The sequence below is a fragment of the Nematostella vectensis genome, chromosome 5, assembly GCF_932526225.1.
Source record: "Nematostella vectensis chromosome 5, jaNemVect1.1, whole genome shotgun sequence".
Lineage (NCBI taxonomy): Eukaryota > Metazoa > Cnidaria > Anthozoa > Actiniaria > Edwardsiidae > Nematostella > Nematostella vectensis.
In genome coordinates this window covers 2394314-2420198 of record NC_064038.1, presented here as the reverse complement: position 1 = coordinate 2420198, position 25885 = coordinate 2394314, and the positions used below count along the sequence as shown (strand labels likewise).

Below are 25885 nucleotides of genomic sequence, written 5' to 3'. Positions count from 1 at the left end.
TTCATTGTGTCAGGTTCAGAGAGCTATTGAAAGCACTTACCATGGCACTGCCCCTTTAAATAGCTGTCAAAAAAATAAGAGAAAATAGCTGGAGGGGGTCTCTGTTGGTTTTGTTTTAGTTTTAGTTTTCTTTTATAATTTTTTTTCTGGGGTGGGGGAGTGGGGGAAGGAGGAATTCAGCTTAAAATTGCCCGTGGTCAATTCAACCAACTAAGCAACTAGTACAAAAGATGTTGGTTTTGCAGTCTTTTATTCAATACTTTCAAGGTTATCATGCAATTCTGTAGTTTGACTGGAAATATATACTTTTTTTCTATTCATTTACAGTTCTATATGTACAGTGTGACCATAGTCATGATTACAATTATTTATAATAATTTTTACCCACTAACAGAAACCAACTTGACTGCAAAACACTCACTGTAAAGCATAAGATATTAGGCATTTCTTTCATGTGGCTGTGAGGTTGACCTGTCAACATCTACAGGGGCCACACTCAACTCGGAATCATAGGGGTCCATAAAAGCAAGGTGTCGCAGAACCTTTTCCTGCCCTCCTTACCCTCCTTCATCAGGAACACCTGTGCAGCCGACACCCTTAGGTGGATGGGGTGCACAGGTGCTTTGGGTGTAGCCCTGAAGATGGCACAGTGACCACAAGATGTACCAGAATGAAATTGTATATACTGTAAAAACATGTGAGTAGAAAACAGTCAATAGCCATGGAGTTTTTAGTGTGTTGTACATGTTATACATGTTTTAGGATTTACCTAATTACTTACAGTATTTTTTTAAATAGAATTTTTTACTTGTATAATTTAGATGAGTAATACATACTTTTCATAGTATGTTGTAGAACTCGTCTCGTTCCTCCTAAATAACAATCAAAATTATGTTTGTTATTATCTTCGTGCAAAGGAATCTACAGTAGTTTTTTAATCAGATAATTGTTTTTCCTTCAACATTCCCCTGTTATTTTAACAGCTCTCCCTTGAATTTGCTTGTCTCAGAAATAGACCTTGTTTGATAAACAAAACACGTTTTGTTTTTGAGAGTAGTCAAATAGACCAACATATGCAATAATAAATAAATTTAGGTTGATTGTCACCTACAACGATCCGTGTACCATGGTAAGGCTTTGTGTCATTTATTGTACTGAGACTCTCCTGAATTTCAATTTGACCACGAAAAAAAGGGAACATAATTGCAAGTATAATGTTCACAAACGCCCTGTTTACTCTCACATCCCCACAAACTTATTTTCTTTAAAGCATCATACTTACGTATAGAAGATTCCCATTCACATTACATTCACATTCCACCTCTCCTTGGTAGAGTATTTCCTTCCCTGGTACAATTTGACTCTGGTATGAAAATTTCCCCTGGACGAAAACAGACATTAAAAAATGGAATAATTCCTCCGACCTGGATAATAAATTTGCCAACCTGTTGAGCTTTTACGGAAAACCTGCCAGGAAATTTTAATTCGCCAGGTTTATTATTTTCTTTAGCTTGTTTTCCTAGATTTTTCGCGCTTCAACCTTTGGTTCGTTTGTCCTCAACTTTTGCACAAATTAAAGGTCACATTGAGTCCTTTAATTAAATTCTCGCGGGCGCTTCATTGCATATTCAGTCCGGTCCCCTTTTCTTACATGATTTCTTGTATATAAGTCATATAAAGGTTGTCAATTGTCCTTCAAGCCTAAAGTATAACAATACCTAATTTTAAGAAAATATCTCAGCGACATTTTTCCACATGCCTTTGGAATAAGGAGTACTATGGTAAGGTACATCCGGGGTCTGCTCTGTCTCAACAGACGATGTATTTTTCTTAACTTTTTGTCGCAATCTCGAATTTTCTTTACTCGTAAGTGGTGTCCCCCTTGGCTTATTTCTTGGGCCTTTTGGTGCCTTGAATCTCTTGAAGAGTTCATTTGTGGTTTGGTTTGTGAGCAGAAGATAGAAATGAAATATGGTGAATAGAGTCAGGAATATGCCAAAGATGAGGACGACCATGAAGAGAGTAAAGATCGTGGGGAAGTTGACGAGAAGAAACTGAAAATAAAGAGAAAAAAGTCAGGGATGGATAACACCAACATGAGAGAGCAAGAATATGTGAGGAAGGTATTAAGGAGTGTTTATCAAATACCCTGAGGAAGGGTAAGGAAGAGATATTTGGGAGGGGCTCTGAACATGTTTAACCTCCCAAAAGGGGGGCTTGGAAAATAATTGGTTCCACTAAGGGGAAACAACATGTCTGGACAACATGTCTGATGGTGATAGGATACTCTACCTGGACAACATGTCTGATGGTGATAGGGTACTCTACCTGGACAACATGTCTGATGGTGATAGGGTACTCTACCTGGACAACATGTCTGATGGTGATAGGGTACTGTACCTGGACAACATGTCTGATGGTGATAGGGTACTGTACCTGGACAACATGTCTGATGGTGATAGGGTACTCTACCTGGATAACATGTCTGATGGTGATAGGGTACTCTACCTGGACAACATGTCTGATGGTGATAGGGTACTCTACCTGGACAACATGTCTGATGGTGATAGGATACTCTACCTGGACAACATGCCTGATGGTGATAGGGTACTCTACCTGGACAACATGTCTGATGGTGATAGGGTACTCTACCTGGACAACATGTCTGATGGTGATAGGGTACTTTACCTGGACAACATGTCTGATGGTGATAGGGTACTTTACCTGGACAACATGTCTGATGGTGATAGGGTACTCATTGCCTTCACTGTCCACATATTGCCCCTGTAGTAGGCGCTGAGTTATGCTGATATACACAAACACTATCATGACAAGGAAGGTCACATAGATGCACAATGCTGCAGCTGTAAAGATGAACCCGATGAAATATCCATAGTTATTGGCGCCGATGCAGTTATTCACCCATGAGCAGTGGTGGTCGAACCTGTTAATGCATGCTTTGCACAGAGCTGGGGAGAACAAAAAAAGCATGTTTAAGTGTATTGATGCACTAAGGTTTTCTACCATCTCACTGTCAAATTCTCATCACTTAATAAAGGTTGAGAAACAAAAAAATCATAGCACCAAAAATATGTATGGAATGTTTTCTTCCGACCAATCGCTCATGAGTTATGTATTCTATCATTCAACTGGAAGCATGTCTCAACAATGTGCAGTGTCTGAATTCTAGTATCTGATTTGTCAGAAGACATTAAACATTCCACATATATTTTTTGTGATCATGGTTTTACTGGTTGAACTGTAACAAATGTTCACAATAAAATACTTTTTGTAATACACCAAGAGTTGCAAGCATCAACAGCATTAATAGTTTTGATTGCATCCAGTACATTAATATGTGGGCTGCTGTCAAATGAGGGTAAAAGAATACAAAAACCAGCATTTCAGGACTTTGAAAAGTGGCCACCTGATAGAGTAAACAGTTAAAATTACATTTGTAGAGAGGGTCGTTGCATTGTATTTCACTTACAACAGTGCTTAGACCTTGCAGGCTTATCTAGTTCACAAGTTGGACACTCCTTCCGGATATAGTAATATCCATCATATCTGTATCTCTGGATTGATGCTGCCATGTTACTCGGTGTGACTACCCCAGGTTCAGCGTAACAGCAGATGACAAAGAAGGAGATGTTGATGATTATCAAGCAGTAGGTTGAGTACGCAAACGAGTTCATCTTGTCAAAGTAAGGGAGAATGTGAAGAGAGTAAACGAGGCTACCTCCGATCACGAGGAACAGATAAAATGCCTGTAAAAAGTGGTTCCTAAAAAACAAACATTTCAAGTAATATATGAAAAACGAGTGCAAGTGTTTCATCAGGGATTCCAAACACCGAGAGAGATGAAAGCACGAGGCCCTCTGCGGTGCTATCCATTATACAGTGTGTTTTATACAGCTGATTGACAAAACGTTGTTGTCATCCAACTAAGTGACTACACAACAAGCTCGCATGCAGAGTAAAAAAAAGTGCCTAGCTGTATATTAGCCACGACATAACTTTAGGCCGACACCGTGGCTAATATATGCAGCTGGGCACTTCAGTGGTTTTTACCCTTTGCTAACTAATGGGGTTGTCGCGTAGTTGATTGATGACAATGTTTTGTCAATTGACTGTATACAAGGCAATGTACATCTATTGTAAAAGCATCCATTTTTGACATATAAGATAAGGAACAGTATTCTAGAGAAAAAGAAATATTTGGGTACCATAATCGCTTATGGGCTTATTTAATTTTTAATGTCTCATATTGAAATTATCATTGAATGAGACCCAAAACATGCAGAGCTGGACCCCAGCAACTCAGATCGATCATATTATGTTGCTATAGAGGTGCTACACACTGTTTAGCGTAGAAAAAGGGGGCAGCGACCACAGCATAGCAATTCCCTTTGATTTGCAGTCTTTCTGATGAGCAAGCCCATGGATATATATAGCAGGCTTTTTCAAAATAAGCTAGGACAGCATTTGCAGAATGCTCAAACAATAAATCATTACTTAGTTCTTGCTAATGCTGATAAGAATCACGTTTTTCTTTACTGCACAGTAATAAGTTATCTTCACAAAGTTGTTGTCAAGATAATAACTTTATTAAAGCCTCAAGCCATCTAGTTGTTAATGATGATAATACAAATGTTAATTAAATTTCCACATTCATGTTTTACTTACATAAGCAACCAATATTCAACACACAGTAACCTATAATACTATTTTTTATCTTTATTGTAACTATGGCGATAGATTACCTGGTATAGAAAACAAAGTCAACAATTCTGCTGGTACCTCTGGTGATGAAGGTAGGAAGGCAGTTGATACATGCCCCCTCTACCAATAAATAGCCCTAGAATTAAAATAAAAAAGTTACTTGATCACTAAAGCAAATTAGTTAAGTGACTTTTACTTACTTAACTTAAGTTATATAAGCTTAGTTAAGTGTCATATTATTTTTTTCATCAATCACGATCTTTTCCCATTAAAATCACGAGGACAACTTTACACAGAGCTGGGTTCAATCAGGGATGGTTCAATGACTTTCTTCCTCTTAAAAACAAAAGAATTCCTAAGAATTGTAAGTAAAGTACTTTTTATACGAAACTGACAGGACGTGTTTTACGAGCTCCTTACATAGAGTATTTTCCTCCTGATCCACGATATTACACCTCCGCGGTGAAAAGAACTCCCTCCACAAAGCAATACATAGCAAATTACGGTGAAACAAGCCGTGTAGGCGAAAGCTAGCGTAAGAAAATCCATGGACACACAAAACAACAACACTAAGCCGCCATCTTGGAATTATGAATTACCCAGAATGCACTTCGCTGAAAAGATTTGGATTTAGCGGGAACCGGAGAGTTGTCTCGGGCTGGAACATAGAACATAACACAGGTACAGTCGTCACGTGTTGTGATCCACTTATACATCTTCAGTAACATATAAATAAAAACACAGCTGTGAATGGAGATGCAATAACTGTAGCTAAATGGTTACCCTGTGGTATGTATTGAAGTCAAGACTTCTACATGGCACAGCACAGGCAGGTAGCCCAAGCTCTGTCAATGAATAATTTGAACCAACCGGCTCATTGACCGTTAATATAGAGAACATATGGAGTTGTTACTTTATGCTAGTATTTTTCCATACAAATGTAATGAATTCAATCCAACTTGATGTAGTACTTGAAGTTGTTTATTATTTCCAAGTTTAAGCGATTTAGGGCGCATTTGGGGCCGTTTATTCCCTCGATCACTTCTGCTTTCTAAAGCGAAAAAAAAAACGAGGACATGGCCGAGAATCGAACCTCGTCCAGATCAGGTAAAATGAGAAAAAACGACCATACTTCCAGACATGCGCTGAAACACCGTATGGCAGCATAAAGCTTTACGGCTAAGCTGGAGATTTCGGCCCCAGCACCGCTATCTAGCGAACTATACAACACAAAGGAACCTGAGGTACCAGTGCATTAATGGGGAGGCAATAACCAGGATCCCAGGCCTGTCTTAGTCGGTTACGCCACGCACAGCTCGCTGAGATATACATTAAAAAATATCGAGGTCTTTTGCACGGTTGCGTCTCTTAGGAATGGGTGTGTTGCTATAGTAATGTAGTGATGTCGTCATGGCACACTGTGACCCAGGTCTACATTGCTGTCTTTAGCCTGTTATTCTTTGTCCAGTCACGCACGTGTATATGACATGTTTGCGTCCAGAACAACAAAAGCTACATTGAAATGTTCGCAATTGAAGATGTTTTATGTTCCTTGATTTTAGAAATAATGTGATTTAACCTCTCGTAAGCTACTCTCCTCGAATTTCTTAGTAGCATTTCAGATTCTAAGAGTTCATATTTTTCTTGGCACAGACATCGGGTGAGTGATCTCAACCTAACCATAAGATATCGATTCGGTGTTCTACTTGTTATGGTCCATTCTTTGGTTCTTTCTTTTTTTTTTTATAATTACTATGATGTTCCGTGTTTTCCGAAATAAGTCTTTATTCCTTGCTTCTTCGCTTACAAAAGTCCGTCATCCCTATTTGTGCGACTTTTGCCTTACTACCAGCTACACTAGACACCAGGGGCCGATTCTCAGAAAGCAGGTAAGCGCTAACCGAGGGATAAATACGGCTGTCTTGATATTTGATTGGATTAAAAGGGCATTCATCCCCGGGTAAGCGTTAATCTACTTTCTAGGAACCCGGCCCAGGTGTTTTTTTCAAGTGGTACTTTTTGAGGGGGAAGGGATTGAGCGCTTATTGGGGAGGCGGAGCTTATTCCAAATTTCGAGGTCGAGGAAGGGGCGCTTATTCAAAGGGTGCACTTATATGTTGATAATAAACTAGATTTCCATTTCAGTTTTAGCATTTCGGTACATCCGGTTGCGGTACTAATGGGCAGTATTCTTTTCCTGTAACCCGATACCACCAGTCTGAGTGCACGCAGCACAGATAGCCATTGTTGTCGATCAAGCCAAAGCGCATCTTTTAGCGCGAGGCGAGAGCAGAAAACGGTTCGACGGCGCCTTGACAGGCAGGGAGCCCCGGACAGCGCGTTAGCCATGGCCTCCCTTCCAAGAAGTGTGATGTTAGTGTTGTTTCTAGCTTTATGGACCCTGGCGCAAGGTACGTACAGAAAAACACACGGACTATAAATAGACTGTAAACATTGCGAATTGCGTTATCAGTTTTTTTACAAACCAAACAAATTCAAGTTTCCAATGTTTAGAGTGCGCAGATAGTGATATTGACGATTTGAGAATTAAAAGCAATTCCTTAAAGATCTTCACAGCAGAACGTGAGAAGGACATTTGCAAAAACACATCTCGAGTAAAAAGTTGAAAGCAAGCGCAAGAGAACATTTGAATTTCATTCTCGTGTGCTAATGTGAACCGATCGGCTACAAATACACACCATTCTTTTAGGCCAAACAACTCCTGTTACTTGTCCGACATTCCCTCCGCCGGACGAATGTCGCCCGGATCCGGACGACGAGTGTAAAAACGATTCGCAGTGTTTGACGCTGTACCCTGGATTGGGTCTGAAATGCTGCAAAAAGGGTTGTGACTTCCGCTGCGTCGGTGAGTAAAACCTGGATAGGCCGAACAGTAAATAAATAGTGGGAATATGCTTGTATATGTAAATAAAACCTGGTTAAACAGAACATGTTCTAAATTTAGCCCTTGCAACTGCCCTGTATAAACCGAACTGTAACGGATTTTTGAAAGAAGATGCTTTTGTGTGTGTTAGTAAAACCTGGGTAAACCGAACATGTACTGGTTTATAAGTCCTAGAAGCTACGCTTGTGGATATAAGTAAAGCTTGCATATGGCGGCTAAAGTGACCCCAGTAAAACCAAAAACCGAATAAACTAGCTTCAAGAGGTAATACAATATTGCGACACGTCAGTGCCTCTTCCTTGTGGACGTTTTTGTCCGCAAACCAAACTCTTATTAATTAAAGAAGAAGTTTGTTTCTTAGAAATGAACACTTTAAAAACTGCTCCTTTCCCTCTCTCAGCCCCTGTGCGTGATCCAGCACCCACCGTAAGACCAACTACCACGGCCGGTAAGTAGCGCCATGGCACCCAACGATAACCAATGTGCACAATTTTCTCGTGGATCTGGATGTATAAAGGAAATAGATAATGGATATGATAGACAATGGAAATAGGTAATATGAATAAAAAAAAATAAGAGAACTCCGACTTTTTAACTCGTGTTTAAAAATACCCGTGTACTTGCAGGCTTTTTGTTCACCTTACGTCGTTCTCCCACAGACTTACAGATCCGCCTCCACCCACCCACCTTACGTCGTCTCCCATAGACTTACAGATCCGCCTCCACCCACCCATCTTACGTCGTCTCCCATAGACTTACAGATCCGCCTCCACCCACCCACCTTACGTCGTCTCCCATAGACTTACAGATCCGCCTCCACCCACCCACCTTACGTCGTCTCCCATAGACTTACAGATCCGCCTCCACCCACCCATCTTTCCTTGAGGGGCGGACCATTAGATATGAAGAGGGGGTGCTTGAGGAACACAAAAAAGCCTGGAAAAAATGCAAGCCCAAGCCAGACAGAAAAAAAACTTACGAAAAAAGACAACTCCTTTGTGCCGCTACGCGTCCTGTGTGTTTGTTTTGTAATAGGGGAGTTATCACTTGCGCTTTTGAGGGCGCCGGCTCGGTTAATGAAGTGGATTTCTTTGTCCGTATAATGCCCGAATGCTTTCCGAGGACAGAGAGTTATAGCCAAGCATCTTGCGTCGGTACTTCGTATATGCATCTTTCGTCGGTACTTCGTGTCGACACTACGTGTATTCTATGTCTTCGGGCGGCCTGTAACCAATGAAACGAACAAAGACCCTGTTGACAAACTTTATCCACTGCCCCACCAGCCAAATATTGGTTGTTTAATAGAAGAATTATTATTTTTCCAGTCAAACCAGGTTAATCGTGCACCACTGGGGCAGATGATTCTCATTATTCGAAATTTTATTTGATTATTGCAGGGAAGTTTTCATTGTTGAAACAAGTTTAGCAAAGTTTGTCGTCGTTTTTGATGTAAATAGAGAATTATTTACCCCCATAATAGATTCATTCAAAAACTTTTGTAATCTCTTGACTGATGGAACAGTGGTTCGAATTTTATCCTATTTTTACACCTAACTGCCGCCTTCACGCAATTTTACAACCTCCACCCGTCTACCACACACATATACATCCCACTCATTTCACAAATTACTTTGCGTGTTTACCCTCCCATGCTACGTGATCACCCACATTTACCTTCCTAATCCCCGCGTAAACCTCTTCGTACATAACCACGATAACATACCCTACACACAAAACAGCTACCCTTTTTCACTGCTCTCCTTTATACACTACCTATACAAAATATATCTCTCTTCCTCCCTCTTAGCCGTCTTCCCGCGTACCCAGTCTACACCATAAACGAATCAAATTTAATATTATGCCATATATACCACAAACTAAAAACACCCTCCCCTATTTAACTGTTTAATTCCAATAACTAACCGATGTTAATAATATCACACCTGGGAAGCCTCCCCTTCAGGCCCCCGCGAATAATAATAAATACCGCGAACAAACAAACAAAAATGCAAAATTGATTTGTTATTTACTATCATGATGATGATGATTATTATTATTATTACATAAAAAGATTTGTAGAAGATACTGGAGAAAATGTTTGAAAAAGATTGTCCGCCAGTGCGCGTCCGAATCCTCGATTTATGCACACCCCCCACAAAACAACGCAAATGACGCGTTGCATAACAAAGTGCAAAGTGGTTTATTTACGTAATAATCTTAACCATGGGTTAGATAGAAAAACATTCTGCCGTGGTCCCTTGATCGAAATTGTTGTTTTGTTTGTACAGTTTGTAGAGATCTGTTCACCAAACGCTCGTGTGAGCCATACAAGGGATACTGCAACGGTCGGTACAAGGAGAACTTGAAGTACTGGTGCTCGAAAACCTGTGGCTTCTGCTGAAAGGTACCATTTCCCCGCTGAGATTTTAGCTGTTATGTCATAGTATTCCATCCCTATCCCCACCCCTCCCTTCCCACCCCTCCCTTCCTCTTTATCTCGTTCGTCTCGTCACAGCTTGCGCACGGTCATCAAAAACAAGATGGCGAAAGCAAACCGTAGTTTGCACACAAAACCACTACGCCTCATTATAAGTCATAAGTTTCCAAAACCAGCGACCTTTTCGAGAGCTTTTCGTTGATGCCAAAATTCCAGAGAAAGAAACCTCCTTGAGCTATTCATGACATCATCTGGTACCCAGGGCGTCGCGGTCAGCGTAACGAGGCGCGAGAGCGAGGCGGCGGAGGGAGGGGGGGGGGGGGGGGGGGGGGTTGGGGAGGGGGGGTGATGGGGGGCTTGCCGGCCTTGTTCCGCCTCGTTTCGCGCCTGTTACCTCGGCGCCCAGGACGTATTCATGATGGCATCTTGCTCTCGCGATAATCTGATCATATTGTCGTTTCTTTTTTTCCACAGGTGATCAAAGTGTTACACAAAAGTTTGATTCTGCGCTATTGCGATGTGTATAAAAAAAAATAATGAATGCCTAAAAGTCCAAAAAAAATAATAAAAATAATAACAAAAAAATAATGAATGCCTGAAAGTACCCTGCTATCTACGGCCCTGGTGAACAATATCAAAATATAGTTGACCTAATGGTCATCTCAGCCTCTCCACTCCCACCCTTCACATTTAAATCATTGGGGAAGCAATGTCCTGTGCCTATGTACAAGGGATATACTGTGCCTATGTACAAGGGATATACTGTGCCTATGTACAAGGGATATACTGTGCCTATGTACAAGGGATATACTGTGCCTATGTACAAGGGATATACTGTGCCTATGTACAAGGGATATACTGTGCCTATGTACAAGGGATATACTGTGCCTATGTACAAGGGATATACTGTGCCTATGTACAAGGGATATACTGTTGCGCGATAGCTCAGGGTACGAGCTACGGTTCTCAAGCAAGATGGGCGGGGTTCGAACCCAGGTCAGATCAACTTGATATTTTTTTTCAGAGGTGTAAAAAACCTGGCTCTCAACATTGGGGACTGTGATTCTCTCGTCTTCTCGGATAAAGACGTTAAGCCAGAGGTCCCGTCTCTCATCGCACATCATTAACCTGTATTGGGGGGACGTAAAAGAACCGCTGGGGACGCTGGCCCGGGCACCATCTTCAGCGACAATGCTTAAATACTAACTCACTCATGATTGTAAACTGCGTGGAGCAGTCCGTATCTACACACTGACGAGTAAAGTCAGTCACATATAAAGAGCATTTAATCTTTTCGTATGTCGAAGTGCGCTATACAAATGCCACTGACGAGTAAAGTCAGTCACATGTGAAGCGCATTTGATCATTTTGTATGTTCTGGCAACTGTCGAGTAAAGTCAGTCACATGTGAAGCGCATTTGATCATTTTGTATGTTCTGGCAACTGTCGAGTAAAGTCAGTCACATGTGAAGCGCATTTGATCATTTTGTATGTTGAAGTGCGCTATACAAATGCCAAACATCTAACATCATTTACTGTAAAAGTTTATTTTAGCGCTCCGGGTGCCTTTCTTTTTATTTATTTATTTATTTATTATTCGGGAACTGGGATAAAACACATTTGCAAATTTCGCAGTAAACTTCTTCTATAGAGGATCATAGCATTTTGCAATTATGTTTCTCAGGAAAAAAATATTGCAAAATATAGAGAACACTTATATACCGAGGTCGGGTTTTGCAATTATGTTTTTGACATAACTGCGAAATGGATGGTTTACCTATATACCGAGGTTGGGTTTTGCAATTATGTTTTTGACATAACTGCAAAATGGAAGGTTTACCTATATACCGAGGTAAGTTTTTGCAATTATGGTTTTGACATAACTGCGAAATCGATGGTCTACCTATATACCGAGGTTGGGTTTTGCAATTATGTTTTTGACATAACTGTGAAATAGATGGATTACCCATATACCTTGGTTGGGTTTTGCAATTATGTTTTTGACTAACCTCGGTATATGGGTAAACCATCGATTTCGCAGTTATTTTAAAAAACATAATTGCAAAAACTAACCTCGGTACATAGGTAAACCATCGATTTCGCAGTTATGTCAAAAACATAATTGCAAAAACTAACCTCGGTATATGGGAAACCATCGATTTCGCAGTTATGTCAAAAACATAATTGCAAAAACTAACCTCGGTATAAGGGTAAACCACCGTTTTCGCAGTTATGTCAAAAACATAATTGCAAAACCCGACCTCGGTATAAGGGAAAACCATCGATTTCGCAGTTATGTCAAAAACATAATTGCAAAACCCAACCTCGGTATATGGGTAATCCTTCTATTTCGCAGTTATGTCAAAAACATAATTGCAAAACCCGACCTCGGTAAATAAATAAACCTTCAATTTCGCAATTATGTCATAAACATAATTGCAAAATAAACCTCGGTATATAGCACGATTCTATATTTTGCAATAATCTTTTTTATTCCGAGAAACTTAATCGCAAAAATGTACCATTATCTATAGAAGAAGTTAACACACAAAGAAAAATGACCCCTTATAAGCTAAGAGCTTTGTGTTTACTTCCGGGTGCCGTATACCACGCTGTGCTCTTAGTAAACAAAATAAAGTTGTCATCATCATCAACAACAAAAATCATTCAAAATGAAATTTCCATCTTTCTTATGATATGGAGCTATGGTATGGTATGTTATGATATGGAGCTATGGTATGGTATGGTATGATATAGAGCTATGGTATGGTATGTTATGATATGGAGCTATGGTATGGTATGTTATGATATGGAGCTATGGTATGGTATGGTATGATATGGAGCTATGGTATGGTATGTTATGATATGGAGCTATGGTATGGTATGATATGGAGCTATGGTATGGTATGTTATGATATGGAGCTATGGTATGGTATGGTATGATATGGAGCTATGGTATGGTATGTTATGATATGGAGCTATGGTATGGTATGTTATGGTATGGAGCTATGGTATGGTATGTTATGATATGGAGCTATGGTATGGTATGTTATGATATGGAGCTATGGTATGGTATGTTATGATATGGAGCTATGGTATGGTATGTTATGATATGGAGCTATGGTATGGTATGTTATGATATGGAGCTATGGTATGGTATGTTAATATGATATGGAGCTATGGTATGGTATGTTATGATATGGAGCTATGGTATGGTATGTTATGATATGGAGCTATGGTATGGTATGTTATGATATGGAGCTATGGTATGGTATGTTATGATATGGAGCTATGGTATGGTATGTTAATATGATATGGAGCTATGGTATGGTATGTTATGATATGGAGCTATGGTATGGTATGTTATGATATGGAGCTATGGTATGGTATGTTATGATATGGAGCTATGGTATGGTATGTTATGATATGGAGCTATGGTATGGTATGTTAATATGATATGGAGCTATGGTATGGTATGTTATGATATGGAGCTATGGTATGGTATGTTATAATATGGAGCTATGGTATGGTATGTTATGATATGGAGCTATGGTATGGTATCTTATGATATGGAGCTATGGTATGGTATGTTATAATATGGAGCTATGGTATGGTATGTTATGATATGGAGCTATGGTATGGTATGTTATGATATGGAGCTATGGTATGGTATCTTATGATATGCAGCTATGGTATGGTATGTTATGATATGCAGCTATGGTATGGTATGTTATGATATGGAGCTATGGTATGGTATGTTATGATATGGAGCTATGGTATGGTATGTTATGATATGGAGCTATGGTATGGTATGTTATGATATGGAGCTATGGTATGGTATGTTATGATATGGAGCTATGGTATGGTATGTTATGATATGGAGCTATGGTATGGTATCTTATGATATGGAGCTATGGTATGGTATGTTATAATATGGAGCTATGGTATGGTATCTTATGATATGCAGCTATGGTATGGTATGTTATGATATGGAGCTATGGTATGGTATGTTATGATATGGAGCTATGGTATGGTATGTTATGATATGGAGCTATGGTATGGTATGGATGATATGGAGCTATGGTATGGTATATTATGATATGGAGCTATGGTATGGTATGTTATGATATGGAGCTATGGTATGGTATGTTATGATATGCAGCTATGGTATGGTATGTTATGATATGCAGCTATGGTATGGTATGTTATGATATGGAGCTATGGTATGGTATGTTATGATATGGAGCTATGGTATGGTATGTTATGATATGGAGCTATGGTATGGTATGTTATGATATGGAGCTATGGTATGGTATGTTATGATATGGAGCTATGGTATGGTATGTTATGATATGGAGCTATGGTATGGTATGTTATGATATGGAGCTATGGTATGGTATGTTATGATATGGAGCTATGGTATGGTATGTTATGATATGGAGCTATGGTATGGTATGTTATGATATGGAGCTATGGTATGGTATGTTATGATATGGAGCTATGGTATGGTATGTTATGATATGGAGCTATGGTATGGTATCTTATGATATGGAGCTATGGTATGGTATGTTATGATATGGAGCTATGGTATGGTATGTTATGATATGGAGCTATGGTATGGTATGTTATGATATGGAGCTGTGGTATGGTATGTTATGATATGGAGCTATGGTATGGTATGTTATGATATGGAGCTATGGTATGGTATGTTATGATATGGAGCTATGGTATGGTATATTATGATATGGAGCTATGGTATGGTATGTTATGATATGGAGCTATGGTATGGTATGTTATGATATGGAGCTATGGTATGGTGTGTTATGATATGGAGAAGAGAGGCGCTATAAGGCAAGATTGTTGCCCATATAGAAATAGCTGGAAAATAGCTAATTTAATCTATATTCTACAAGAATAAGCGTGAAGTGTTTTCATTTGAAAGCCAAATTGTAGAAGAGAAAAAGAATACCTTTTTTTCAACGACAATGTGAGCATGTGGGGTATGGCGCGTTTTCAGGGTAAATTAATGTTGCGTGTCACGCATGAAATTACTTTCGAATTAAAACTTTTATACGCATTATTTGATATTCGGATGAAAACTTTTCGCATTATTTGAATAACCTATTGAAACTTTTCGAATTATTTGATAATCGAACTAAAACTCTATGAATTATTTGACTATTGGTTTAAACGCATTATTTGAATATCGATTTTAACCAGATTGGATTTTAATATTATTGGCACCAGGCTCCGCTAAGGAGAGTATTACGAAGAACGCCTAGACGAGTCGTACTTAGAAAGTAATTTGCGTTAACACAGCATTAGACAAATTTGTAAGAAGACAATATTAGCAGGAAATGGGAGACATGTTATTCCGGAAGTCAAGTAATACCCGCAAAATTGTGGTCGCTATTCTTTTGACTTTGACTTTGATTTATTACTCCTATAAGTAGCTTTCGCTAATACTAGGAGACCGATTCCTCGGTAAGTAAGCACTGTCACTGGGGGTGGTCACTGCCAGAGGGTTTATTGCGTCCCCAGTGGTTCTTTTACGTCCCTTCGGTTCAGGTTAATGTAGTGCAGCTTGAAGAGACGGGACCTCCGGTTTAGTGTCCTTATCCGAGAAGACTGGAAACACGGGAGAATAACTTCAACTCACTTGTGACAAATTCGATTCAAGGCAGGAACCCGGAAAAAATCCCCAGTTTGAGCCAGGATTCGAACCTGGGCCACAGCGGTGAGAGGCCGACGCGCTAAACCAATAGCCAAATAATGCATAGAGTTTTAGTTCGATTATAAAATAATTCGAAAAGTTTCAATAGGTTAATCAAATAATGCGAAAAGTTTTCATTTGAATATCAAATAATGCGTATAAAGTTTTAATTCGTAAGTAATTTCATGCGTGACACGCAACATTAATTTTGACCCTGAAAACGCGCCATAGTGGGGCGCTCTAGATAAAGGGGTGGCGCTTATTTGGTGCTTGGCGCTAAAAGTGGCATTTACGGTATGATTTAAATTTTATGATAGGTTACACATTTCCACCCCCCTCTTGGCGGTCAAAAGTGGGTCATTTCTTATTAAGGAATATTCAAATACTGTGACTGCTTGTTCTATAGAAATCCAGTTGTCAAATCCTATTGTTAACTCATTGTGGTAATTTTATATGAGAATGGTTTATGCAGATCCGCTGTCCGTCTGAGACAAGGTCAATTATTTGACATGGCCTAAGCATTCGGTTACGCTAAATTAACAAAGAAAATACCTCTCTATTTGCGAAGTCGACGGATAAAGACACACTGTAACGGGTATAGCTTAAATAAGTACTCAGTACACTTTGTCAGAATGACATAGATTTGAAAAAAAAAAAAGACATCGACGCTCTTTTTAGATGCGGTATGACACCAGGTAAGTGGACGCGCTTAGAAGCCGCGAATTTTACTCGTTTGAGTTTATAATGCATGACGAATTTTCGTTTGCAGATAGCTTCACCTTTGCGGCCATAACAGGATGTGTAGCTGGTTGTTTGGTCGGTGTATCACTCCTCGTCTTGTGCAAGACTGTTTGCAAGGGGTGCCTTAGCTCTAAACTCCACTGGTGCTTCCAGACAAAGCAAGATAAATCAGAGGAAAGTAGCTCTGAGAAATCAGATGCGATTCCCGACGCTGTGGCTTCGTCTACACCCTACAGCTCGCCTAGCTTGTGTCGAGGCGGCAAGAATACCTCTCAAGGAAACGATGATGATGATGCCGTCCCGATATCCAGGCCGTGCAAACTTCAGTTCTCGCTGTACTACAACTTCCATGATATGCGCTTATTGGTTCATATCATCTGTGCGCTGAATATCCCCACTCGGTGGTACGGGAAAGCACCTGACTCTCAAGTCCGCTTGCAATTATTACCGGACACAGAGCATTTCTACCAGACGGAGATTCGAGTCAACGAGGCTCAGCCTATCTTTAATGAGACCTTCGAGTTTGTAGGATATTCCGAGCGCGATTTGATGGACTTAACTTTACGTATGGGCCTGTTTGCTTACGATAAATTCAGTCGCGGTAAGATGCTTGGTTTTACGAGTGTCCCGTTTCGAGATGTAGAATGGCACCCAACCCAGGCAACCATTTTATGGCGGGATCTGGACACAATGGTAAGGGTACGATCTAGGAATTGATGAACACAATGGCAAGGGTAAGATCTAGAAATAATTGAACACAATGGTAAGGGAAAGATCTAGGAAGAGACAATGCGAGCTAAATAAAATGAAGATACAGATGAAGTGGTACTATTGTTAAGCTTCTTTTAGGGGGAGGTAGAGGCGCTTGTTTAAAGAATTCGAATCTTTACGGTGGTTGAATGTCTTTTTTTCCATATTATATTCTTAAAAAAAGTCAGTAACCGCACTCAAAGAAAATATAAAACGGCCTTTAATTTGCCCTTATGAGCCTATAGTCAACTTATGCCTACTGGTCATTTGTTGTCTTGGAACTGTAGTTCAGTAATATTTTTCAGATTGCATAAATCTGCGCCATTTAACTGAATTTATCTTGGGGAAATGTGAATTATTGGCAATAATCGCGAAACAGCGACAATTTTTAACTAGAATCCCATTTTATCTTTAGCCTTTTGTTTACTTCCTAGTTAGATTATAATGCGCAATATTTCTTTCTTGGAGATAACAACAAAATACTGCAATAATCATCATTAGTAACCAAATTCGGTGAATTGAATATTCCATCTCTCTACCTTCTAGTGCGGTTTTTTGTTTTTGTTTTTTGCTGTGAGTTAGAACATCCGGTCTGGTGACCTTGATCACAATCTTGGGGGGGGGGGGGGGGGGAGGATGGCAGGTTACCCTGATAACAGATCTTTTCTCCGTGTCACGTTTCTTGTTCTTTAGCGCTTTTTTTTGGTGTCCGCTGAAGAAACCTCTGCGAAAAAAAGAAGAAATCTATTCCAAAAAAAACATTATTTTTGCGATTTTAACAATGATTTAGTCATACGATACTTAGAAACAAACAAAAGAAAAACAGGGTATAGGGTGTGCGTTTTTTAAGCTTTTCATTGTATGTCAATGTGACTACATAGAAACATCCTTTAAACTTGGTTCTCAGGGTCATTCGACATTTTGACGGTCACCAAAACCAGTCATGCCGTACAACAGGCTCACATGGTACACGTATTACTGAAAATGAATGTAACGAGGGACATGTACACTTTTAGATCATCGGGCGTGCATGGTAATAAGACCTTGACCTTTTGCGCTTTACACAAACTAGATACACAGCTGATGCAGGGCCCTAGCAGGGAGGGGTTGGTGCCCCCCCACTACCTATATTTATATTTATATTTATATTTATATTTATATTTATATTTATATTTATATTTATAAGAAAATGACCAGTAGAGGCGTGGCTGTGCCCCTAATATTTCCTTGATGTTTTTGTATGCCCCCCACCCCCTATATTTATATTTATAAGGAAATGACAAGTAGAGGCGTGGCTGTGCCCCAAATATTTCCTTGATGTTTTTGTATGCCCCCCCACCCCCTATATTTATATTTATAAGGAAATGACCAGTAAAGGCGTGGCTGTGCCCCTAATATTTCCTTGATGTTTTTGTATGCCCCCACCCCCTATATTTTTATTTATAAGGAAATGACCAGTAGAGGCGTGGCTGTGCCCCTAATATTTCCTTGATGTTTTTGTATGCCCCCACCCCCTATATTTTTATTTATAAGGAAATGACCAGTAGAGGCGTGGCTGTGCCCCTAATATTTCCTTGATGTTTTTGTATGCCCCCCACCCCCTATATTTATAAGGAAATGACCAGTGGAGGCGTGGCTGTGCCCCTAATATTTCCTTGATGTTTTTGTATGCCCCCCCCACCCCCTATATTTATAAGGAAATGACCAGTAGAGGCGTGGCTGTGCCCCTAATATTTCCTTGATGTTTTTGTATGCCCCCCCACCCCCTATATTTATAAGGAAATGACCGGTAGAGGCGTGGCTGTGCCCCTAATATTTCCTTGATGTTTTTGTATGCCCCCCACCCCTATATTTATATTTATAAGGAAATGACCAGTAGAGGCGTGGCTGTACCCCTAATATGTCCTTGATGTTTTTGTATGCCCCCCCACCCCCTATATTTATATTTATAAGGAAATGACCAGTAAAGGCGTGGCAGTGCCCCTAATATTTCCTTGATGTTTTTGTATGCCCCCCCACCCCCTATATTTATAAGGAAATGACCAGTAGAGGCGTGGCTGTGCCCCTAATATTTCCTTGATGTTTTTGTATGCCCCCCCACCCCCTATATTTATATTTATAAGGAAATGACCAGTAGAGGCGTAGCTGTGCCCCTAATATTTCCTTGATGTTTTTGTATGCCCCCCCCACCCCCTATATTTATATTTATAAGGAAATGACCAGTAAAGGCGTGGCTGTGCCCCTAATATTTCCTTGATGTTTTTGTATGCCCCCATCCCTTATCTTTATAAGGAAATGACCAGTAGAGGCGTGGCTGTGCCCCTAATATTTCCTTGATGTTTTTGTATGCCCCCCATCCCCTATATTTATAAGGAAATGACCAGTAGAGGCGTGGCTGTGCCCCTAATATTTCCTTGATGTTTTTGTATGCCCCCACCCCCTATATTTTTATTTATAAGGAAATGACCAGTAGAGGCGTGGCTGTGCCCCTAATATTTCCTTGATGTTTTTGTATGCCCCCCCACCCCCTATATTTATATTTATAAGGAAATGACCAGTAGAGGCGTGGCTGTGCCCCTAATATTTCCTTGATGTTTTTGTATGCCCCCCCACCCCCTATATTTATAAGGAAATGACCAGTAGAGGCGTGGCTGTGCCCCTAATATTTCCTTGATGTTTTTGTATGCCCCCCACCCCCTATATTTATATTTATAAGGAAATGACCAGTAGAGGCGTGGCTGTGCCCCTAATATTTCCTTGATGTTTTTGTATGCCCCCCCACCCCCTATATTTATAAGGAAATGACCAGTAGAGGCGTGGCTGTGCCCCTAATATTTCCTTGATGTTTTTGTATGCCCCCACACCCCCTATATTTATATTTATAAGGAAATGACCAGTAGAGGCGTGGCTGTGCCCCTAATATTTCCTTGATGTTTTTGTATGCCCCCCCCCACCCCCTATATTTATAAGGAAATGACCAGTAGAGGCGTGGCTGTGCCCCTAATATTTCCTTGATGTTTTTGTATGCCCCCCCACCCCCTATATTTATATTTATAAGGAAATGACCAGTAGAGGCGTGGCTGTGCCCCTAATATTTCCTTGATGTTTTTGTATGCCCCCCCCACCCCCTATATTTATATTTATAAGGAAATGACCAGTAAAGGCGTGGCTGTGCCCCTAATATTTCCTTGATGTTTTTGTATGCCCCCATCCCTTATCTTTATAAGGAAATGACCAGTAGAGGCGTGGCTGTGCCCCTAATATTTCCTTGATGTTTTTGTATGCCCCCCATCCCCTATATTTATAAGGAAATGACCAGTAGAGGCGTGGCTGTGCCCCTAATATTTCCTTGATGTTTTTGTATGCCCCCACCCCCTATATTTTTATTTATAAGGAAATGACCAGTAGAGGCGTGGCTGTGCCCCTAATATTTCCTTGATGTTTTTGTATGCCCCCCCACCCCCTATATTTATATTTATAAGGAAATGACCAGTAGAGGCGTGGCTGTGCCCCTAATATTTCCTTGATGTTTTTGTATGCCCCCCCACCCCCTATATTTATAAGGAAATGACCAGTAGAGGCGTGGCTGTGCCCCTAATATTTCCTTGATGTTTTTGTATGCCCCCCACCCCCTATATTTATATTTATAAGGAAATGACCAGTAGAGGCGTGGCTGTGCCCCTAATATTTCCTTGATGTTTTTGTATGCCCCCCCACCCCCTATATTTATAAGGAAATGACCAGTAGAGGCGTGGCTGTGCCCCTAATATTTCCTTGATGTTTTTGTATGCCCCCACACCCCCTATATTTATATTTATAAGGAAATGACCAGTAGAGGCGTGGCTGTGCCCCTAATATTTCCTTGATGTTTTTGTATGCCCCCCCCACCCCCTATATTTATAAGGAAATGACCAGTAGAGGCGTGGCTGTGCCCCTAATATTTCCTTGATGTTTTTGTATGCCCCCCCACCCCCTATATTTATATTTATAAGGAAATGACCAGTAGAGGCGTGGCTGTGCCCCTAATATTTCCTTGATGTTTTTGTATGCCCCCCCCACCCCCTATATTTATATTTATAAGGAAATGACCAGTAAAGGCGTGGCTGTGCCCCTAATATTTCCTTGATGTTTTTGTATGCCCCCATCCCTTATCTTTATAAGGAAATGACCAGTAGAGGCGTGGCTGTGCCCCTAATATTTCCTTGATGTTTTTGTATGCCCCCCATCCCCTATATTTATAAGGAAATGACCAGTAGAGGCGTGGCTGTGCCCCTAATATTTCCTTGATGTTTTTGTATGCCCCCCCACCCCCTATATTTATATTTATAAGGAAATGACCAGTAGAGGCGTGGCTGTGCCCCTAATATTTCCTTGATGTTTTTGTATGCCCCCCCACCCCCTATATTTATAAGGAAATGACCAGTAGAGGCGTGGCTGTGCCCCTAATATTTCCTTGATGTTTTTGTATGCCCCCCACCCCCTATATTTATATTTATAAGGAAATGACCAGTAGAGGCGTGGCTGTGCCCCTAATATTTCCTTGATGTTTTTGTATGCCCCCCCACCCCCTATATTTATAAGGAAATGACCAGTAGAGGCGTGGCTGTGCCCCTAATATTTCCTTGATGTTTTTGTATGCCCCCACACCCCCTATATTTATATTTATAAGGAAATGACCAGTAGAGGCGTGGCTGTGCCCCTAATATTTCCTTGATGTTTTTGTATGCCCCCCACCCCCTATATTTATAAGGAAATGACTAGTAGAGGCGTGGCTGTGCCCCTAATATTTCCTTGATGTTTTTGTATGCCCCCCCCACCCCCTATATTTATATTTATAAGGAAATGACCAGTAGAGGCGTGGCTGTGCCCCTAATATTTCCTTGATGTTTTTGTATGCCCCCCCCACCCCCTATATTTATAAGGAAATGACCAGTAGAGGCGTGGCTGTGCCCCTAATATTTCCTTGATGTTTTTGTATGCCCCCCACCCCCTATATTTATATTTATAAGGAAATGACCAGTAGAGGCGTGGCTGTGCCCCTAATATTTCCTTGATGTTTTTGTATGCCCCCTACCCCCTATATTTATAAGGAAATGACCAGTAGAGGCGTGGCTGTGCCCCAAATATTTCCTTGATGTTTTGGTATGCCCCCACACCCCAATATTTCGAGGCCTGCTACGGCACTGTGATGGTATATCCCCTTTATAGGAAATCACGGAAGACTTTTCACTACTGACATGTTGTATTTGTGTGACAGCAATCTCGACAGCGCTCGTTCAGTTACTCACGAGGCGAGCTGTCTGTCTCCCTCAGATACGAGGCTCAGGCCAACCGGATCAGTATCATCGTACTGAAAGCAACGGCGTTACCAAAAGTCAGCCTAGTCAAGAGCACAGGTAACGTAACACACATCGCACAGGTAACGCAACACACATCGCACAGGTAACACAACACACATTACACAGGTAACGCAACACACATCGCACAGGTAACGCACACCGCACAAGTAACGCAACACACATAGGTATCCCATCAAAGCCACAATACACAACCTCTGGGAACGAGTTTTAAGCAACATACACAGAGGTATTCTGATACCTGTAATACGATAAAAATACTAACGCGATAAAACACACAAAGATCCCTCCCCAATCGAGGGTTTGCTAGTTTGTTTTGTTGCCGACATTTGAATGTCTTTGTACGAATATCTTTCTTTAATAATAATTATCTGTTGGAACTTATCATACCCCAATATTACGGACGTCCCGTTATTAAGGGGGCACGCAACTATCGCGATCACCTCGTTAATTCGCTAATAGGCCATTCTAGCTATAAGCATGCGCGCGCACTCGCCCGGGAAACCTACCGTAACTACCGTCATGCAGCGCGCGCTTCGTTTGGTTTCGCGCAAGCCTATAGCTTGAATGCCCGAAGCCCGGAGCACACGGCGAGGAATATTTCACGCGTGCACTTTGCTTACTGCCTCGCGAGCACAGAAACTCACAGTTCAAACAAGTGAGAATTTTGCCTTAGTTGCTCTCAAGACGTAATTTCGTTCAATCGACGTCCGCACACTTTGAGTTTTGGCCTCGCGAGGCAGTGAGCGAAGTGCACGCGTGAAATATTCCCCACCGTGTGCACCGGGCTTAAGGGAATTGGACTGGATTTTCCCGCAGCTCCTTACTGCAAAGTCATCCTAAGCATAGACGACAAAGTCATCGAGTCGCGGCGTACCAAATGCAAACGGTCGCTAAGCCCGGTGTGGAACCAGGGGTTTATACTGGACATTGACAAGAGTCGAGTGAATGATTACGTCATCACATTACGCGTCATGAACCATGACTTGCTAATGAGCGATGACATCATCGGCGAAGTAGTCATCAGTTCCCGCGCAAACGGCTTCGCCAGGGAGCACTGGGACGAGATGATGAGAAACAAACACTCGCGCAAAGAGGTTGCCATGACACACGCCTTGGAGTAAATAGAGTATATTGGAATAGGGAAACGGAAATGTAAATATAGGATTGACATTGATTATAAACGTTTGACATTGATTATCAACGTTGATTCATACGTCGCGAAGTTTCTGTTGCACATATTAAATAAAGGTATTTTATTCGGCGCATCAAAAGCTCGACGTTTGAATCAGTGTCGTGCTTTTTCCGTGCAGCACGACAGGGGCGTGACGTATGAATCAGTGTCGTGTTTTTGCCGTGCAGTACGACAGGGTCGTGACGTCTGAATCAGTCATGCTTTTACGGTGCAGCACGACAGGGGCGTGACGTATGAATCAGTGTCGTGTTTTTGCCGTGCAGTACGACAGGGTCGTGACGTCTGAATCATTCGTGCTTTTTCCGTGCAGCACGACAGGGGCGTGACGTATGAATCAGTGTCGTGTTTTTTCCGTGCAGCACGACAGCGGCGTGACGTATGAATCGGGCCTCCGTTAGCTTTTAACAATTCAGATGCGCGCGCATTTTCATGAAAACTGCAAGACTAGCCTCCTCCGCAGGCATCTCAAATGTTTTTTACTTTTTCAGTTTTTTTTATTAATTGGGGTTCCTGTGGCGAGTTGAACCAGAGACCGGAATAAGGGGAGGGGAAAAAAAAAAAGAAATGAGATCTTTCCAACCCAGGCCCCACTCTTTCTTGAACACTCCACAGGAAGCCCGAAATCGAAAAAAAGCCTTTTTCCCAATTCACTTGAGACGCCTTCGGAAGAGACTAAGACATTGAGATGTAAATATAGAATTGACCTCGCTTTTGCGCGTATTGTGCATGATCGTGAAACTGGCTAAAACGCTCGATTAAAGAGTCCTAGTCAGGCACAGGTTATTTCTATTCAATATTCATGAAAATTGGAATCTTGGAATAACCATCTAAAACAAAGATTATACTTTATTTATCAAGTTATATTAAAAGTATTGCAATTGCTTTCCCTAATAAGCGGACGGTAATGGATGTTTTCTCACACTTATGCTGGGATGACAAAATGGCGGCTGCCAGACTCACTGATCAACTCGTCAACGTGTGTTGGGAGCAAAAGAAACGAAAACGGACGGAAAGAGGATTGAACAGTAATAAGGAATTGGCTCTGGAGATAGGCGATTTAACACATTTATTAAAATGTATATAGTAGCAAAAAAACCTAAATAAATAATATTAAAACAACTACTATTTACATTTTGGGTTATAAATAGAGGGAAAAAAAGGTATAGATGTTACTGGAATAGTTAACGAATAGCAACATGGTTAAAAACTCGAGCCACATTGCTTTTCGCGCAAAATTTGTATTGCCCCTAGGAAAAAGGGATTCCTGGGAGAACACAGAAATTTTCAAATGCGCACAAAACCTTCAGAGTCACAGTGGATGATTCGCTTTGCTGCTACATATTTCCGTTAAAGTTTTCAGTGCGATGAACGCTCGTCACGTGGTTCGGGTCAGGACTTCGTCTCGGAGAAATTTGACCGTTTGTTACAAAGTCGATGCCCGGTACGCGTGGGCTTGGCGTACGAGAAGACACTCGATCGGGGGATGTTCTTGACCTAGAACACCAAACAAACATTAAGAGTTTGCCAGTGGTAGGATAAATGCCCGCTGGATAGGAGCTAAGTGAGAGGATAAGCGCCCCCTGGATTGTGGTACAAAATCAGGAAATGCTCTTAAAACCTTACAAACAGGTGTGATATAGCTAACACTTGCCCTACCCCACCCCCCTCACTTACCCATTGACACTTGCTCTACCCCATCCCCCTCACCTACCCGTTGAACCTTGCCCTACCCCATCCCCCCACTTACCCGTTGACACTTGCCCTACCCCATCCCCCTTAATTACCCATTGATACTTGCCCTACCCCATCCCCCTCACTTACCCGTTGACACTTGCCCTACCCCACCCCCCTCACTTACCCGTTGACACTAGAGCTACCGCATACCCCTCAATTATCCGTTGACACTTGCCCTACCCCATCCCCCCCACTTACCCGATGACATTTGCCCTACCCCATCCCCCCCACTTACCCGTTGACACTTGGCCTACCCCATCCCCCTCATTTGCCCGTTGACACTTGCCCTACCCCATCCCCCTCACTTACCCATTGACACTTGCCCTACCCC

At 41.2% G+C, this 25885-nt stretch overlaps 4 protein-coding genes across 7 annotated transcripts in view; 2 read left to right on the top strand and 2 right to left on the bottom strand.

The window, feature by feature from the left end:
• Nucleotides 1-1232: 1232 nt before the first annotated feature.
• On the bottom strand, nucleotides 1233-5333 carry LOC5500830 (palmitoyltransferase ZDHHC4). The gene is made up of 5 exons (XM_001622159.3): nucleotides 5143-5333; nucleotides 4764-4858; nucleotides 3491-3783; nucleotides 2725-2969; nucleotides 1233-2054 (listed from the first exon to the last, which is right to left on the bottom strand). Exons 1-5 carry the CDS (start codon nucleotides 5269-5271, stop codon nucleotides 1725-1727), a joined length of 1092 nt encoding a protein of 363 aa, XP_001622209.3. The 5' UTR covers nucleotides 5272-5333; the 3' UTR covers nucleotides 1233-1724.
• A 1605-nt stretch (nucleotides 5334-6938) lies between these two features.
• On the top strand, nucleotides 6939-10617 carry LOC116607552 (supwaprin-a). Its single transcript, XM_032369210.2, has 5 exons — nucleotides 6939-7133; nucleotides 7433-7588; nucleotides 8028-8075; nucleotides 9916-10031; nucleotides 10539-10617. Exons 1-4 carry the CDS (start codon nucleotides 7070-7072, stop codon nucleotides 10026-10028), a joined length of 381 nt encoding a protein of 126 aa, XP_032225101.2. The 5' UTR covers nucleotides 6939-7069; the 3' UTR covers nucleotides 10029-10031; nucleotides 10539-10617.
• A 5427-nt stretch (nucleotides 10618-16044) lies between these two features.
• On the top strand, nucleotides 16045-24939 carry LOC5502948 (synaptotagmin-7). The gene is made up of 4 exons (XM_048728149.1): nucleotides 16045-16472; nucleotides 16547-17211; nucleotides 22526-22664; nucleotides 23445-24939. Exons 1-4 carry the CDS (start codon nucleotides 16463-16465, stop codon nucleotides 23747-23749), a joined length of 1119 nt encoding a protein of 372 aa, XP_048584106.1. The 5' UTR covers nucleotides 16045-16462; the 3' UTR covers nucleotides 23750-24939.
• LOC116610383 (centrosomal protein of 83 kDa) overlaps nucleotides 24870-25885 on the bottom strand; it is a 35557-nt gene continuing 34541 nt past the window's right edge. For all 4 annotated transcript variants that reach the window (XM_048728141.1, XM_048728142.1, XM_048728144.1 and 1 more), the window contains one exon: nucleotides 24870-25314. In XM_048728141.1, the coding sequence (XP_048584098.1) occupies nucleotides 25155-25314 (160 nt within the window). In that variant the 3' untranslated portion in view covers nucleotides 24870-25154. The remainder of the gene's footprint in view (nucleotides 25315-25885) is intronic.

Bases quoted from the DNA above. Each gene is read 5' to 3' on its own strand.
- LOC5500830 (XM_001622159.3), bottom strand. From the start codon at position 5,271: ATGGATTTTCTTACGCTAGCTTTCGCCTACACGGCTTGTTTCACCGTA. The intron at 3,784-4,763 runs GTAATCTATCGC...TTTGTTTTTTAG, and splicing joins GACTTTGTTTTCTATACCAG to GAACCACTTTTTACAGGCAT. The intron at 2,970-3,490 runs GTAAGTGAAATA...TGTTCTCCCCAG, and splicing joins TGCAAGGTCTAAGCACTGTT to CTCTGTGCAAAGCATGCATT.
- LOC116607552 (XM_032369210.2), top strand. From the start codon at position 7,070: ATGGCCTCCCTTCCAAGAAGTGTGATGTTAGTGTTGTTTCTAGCTTTA. The intron at 7,589-8,027 runs GTGAGTAAAACC...TCCCTCTCTCAG, and splicing joins TTGTGACTTCCGCTGCGTCG to CCCCTGTGCGTGATCCAGCA. The intron at 8,076-9,915 runs GTAAGTAGCGCC...TTGTTTGTACAG, and splicing joins AAGACCAACTACCACGGCCG to TTTGTAGAGATCTGTTCACC.
- LOC5502948 (XM_048728149.1), top strand. The intron at 17,212-22,525 runs GTAAGGGTACGA...TTTGTGTGACAG, and splicing joins GGCGGGATCTGGACACAATG to CAATCTCGACAGCGCTCGTT. The intron at 22,665-23,444 runs GTAACGTAACAC...ATTTTCCCGCAG, and splicing joins CAGCCTAGTCAAGAGCACAG to CTCCTTACTGCAAAGTCATC.